Here is a 1,032-nt window from a genome sequence, read left to right on the forward strand (position 1 = left end):
CCCCAGGAGTACCTAGACAGCTTGGTTCAGGTCCTGGGTGCCCAGCTGACCAGCTACGGCGTAAGTGCAGGGGATGCTTTGGAGGTGTGCGTGGAGCCGCGGGGAGGTTTGCAAGTGAACCAGAAGCCATGGGCTCAACCAGGTCCCCCAAAATTCATGTAGGACCTACAGAACATGGTACTGCAGGCGTGGCAGGGAAGGACGAGGCGACACGGCACTGCCGGGGGATAAAGTGTATGTTACCCCTGCATACGGGGGTGTCTCTCCTCTCACAGTGGGTGCTGTGCCACCCGTAATCTCCTCTTCACCCTCTCTCCGCAGTATGCAGTTGACTGCAATGAGATCCCGAACATGCCCACCATCACCTTCGTCATCAACGGAGCTCGGCTCCCGCTCTACCCCTCTGCCTACATCTTGAACGTACGTATTAGCTGAGCAGCTTCATCCTGCTGAGTTCTTGAGGGCCAGGAAAGGACCTGGTGCTCCTTGAGGAGTAGCAATGCTGTCCCTACCTGTGTGGGCAGATCCCACCGCCCTGCAGCCCCGCTGGCAGGGTCCTGGCGTTTGTTCAAGGCTCTGACTCCCCGTTATTCCCCCCTTACAGGACAACGGCTACTGCACTCTCGGGATGGAGGCCACCTACCTGCCTTCCCAGGATGGGCAGCCGCTCTGGATCTTGGGTGATGTCTTCCTCAAAGAGTATTACACCGTCTTTGACATGGCTAACAACCGCATCGGCTTCGCTGCATCGGTGTAGAGGAGCGGAGCAGCAAAATCCAGCCCCTTCTCCTGGCCAAGCACACCTCAGCCGGCGTTGCTGGAGCGCTACGGGGCTCCTATGGACCTTTATGTTCCTTTACGTGCCCGCACGGCTCCCTGTCCCTCCGGGATTTCTGTGTACACGTGTGTTCTCACAGTTTCCCGTTACAAATAAACGCCAACGTCCCCAATCGCCTCTGACCCTCTGAGTTTGTTGAGCAATGATTGAGAGCGGAGTGATGGGTTGCGTGTCTCAGACACTGTTTCTCCAGC

At 57.5% G+C, this 1,032-nt stretch overlaps 1 protein-coding gene across 1 annotated transcript in view; it reads left to right on the forward strand.

The window, feature by feature from the left end:
• The window catches only part of PGC (progastricsin (pepsinogen C)), a 3,663-nt gene extending 2,906 nt beyond the window's left edge, over nucleotides 1-757 (forward strand). The window contains 3 exon segments of the mRNA XM_009888241.1: nucleotides 1-60; nucleotides 322-420; nucleotides 605-757. The exon segment at nucleotides 1-60 is cut by the window's left edge and continues 24 nt beyond it. Coding sequence (XP_009886543.1) covers nucleotides 1-60; nucleotides 322-420; nucleotides 605-757 — 312 coding nt within the window.
• Nucleotides 758-1,032: the final 275 nt, after the last annotated feature.

The sequence above is a fragment of the Charadrius vociferus genome, unplaced genomic scaffold, assembly GCF_000708025.1.
Source record: "Charadrius vociferus isolate BGI_N301 unplaced genomic scaffold, ASM70802v2 scaffold266, whole genome shotgun sequence".
NCBI classification, from domain to species: domain Eukaryota; kingdom Metazoa; phylum Chordata; class Aves; order Charadriiformes; family Charadriidae; genus Charadrius; species Charadrius vociferus.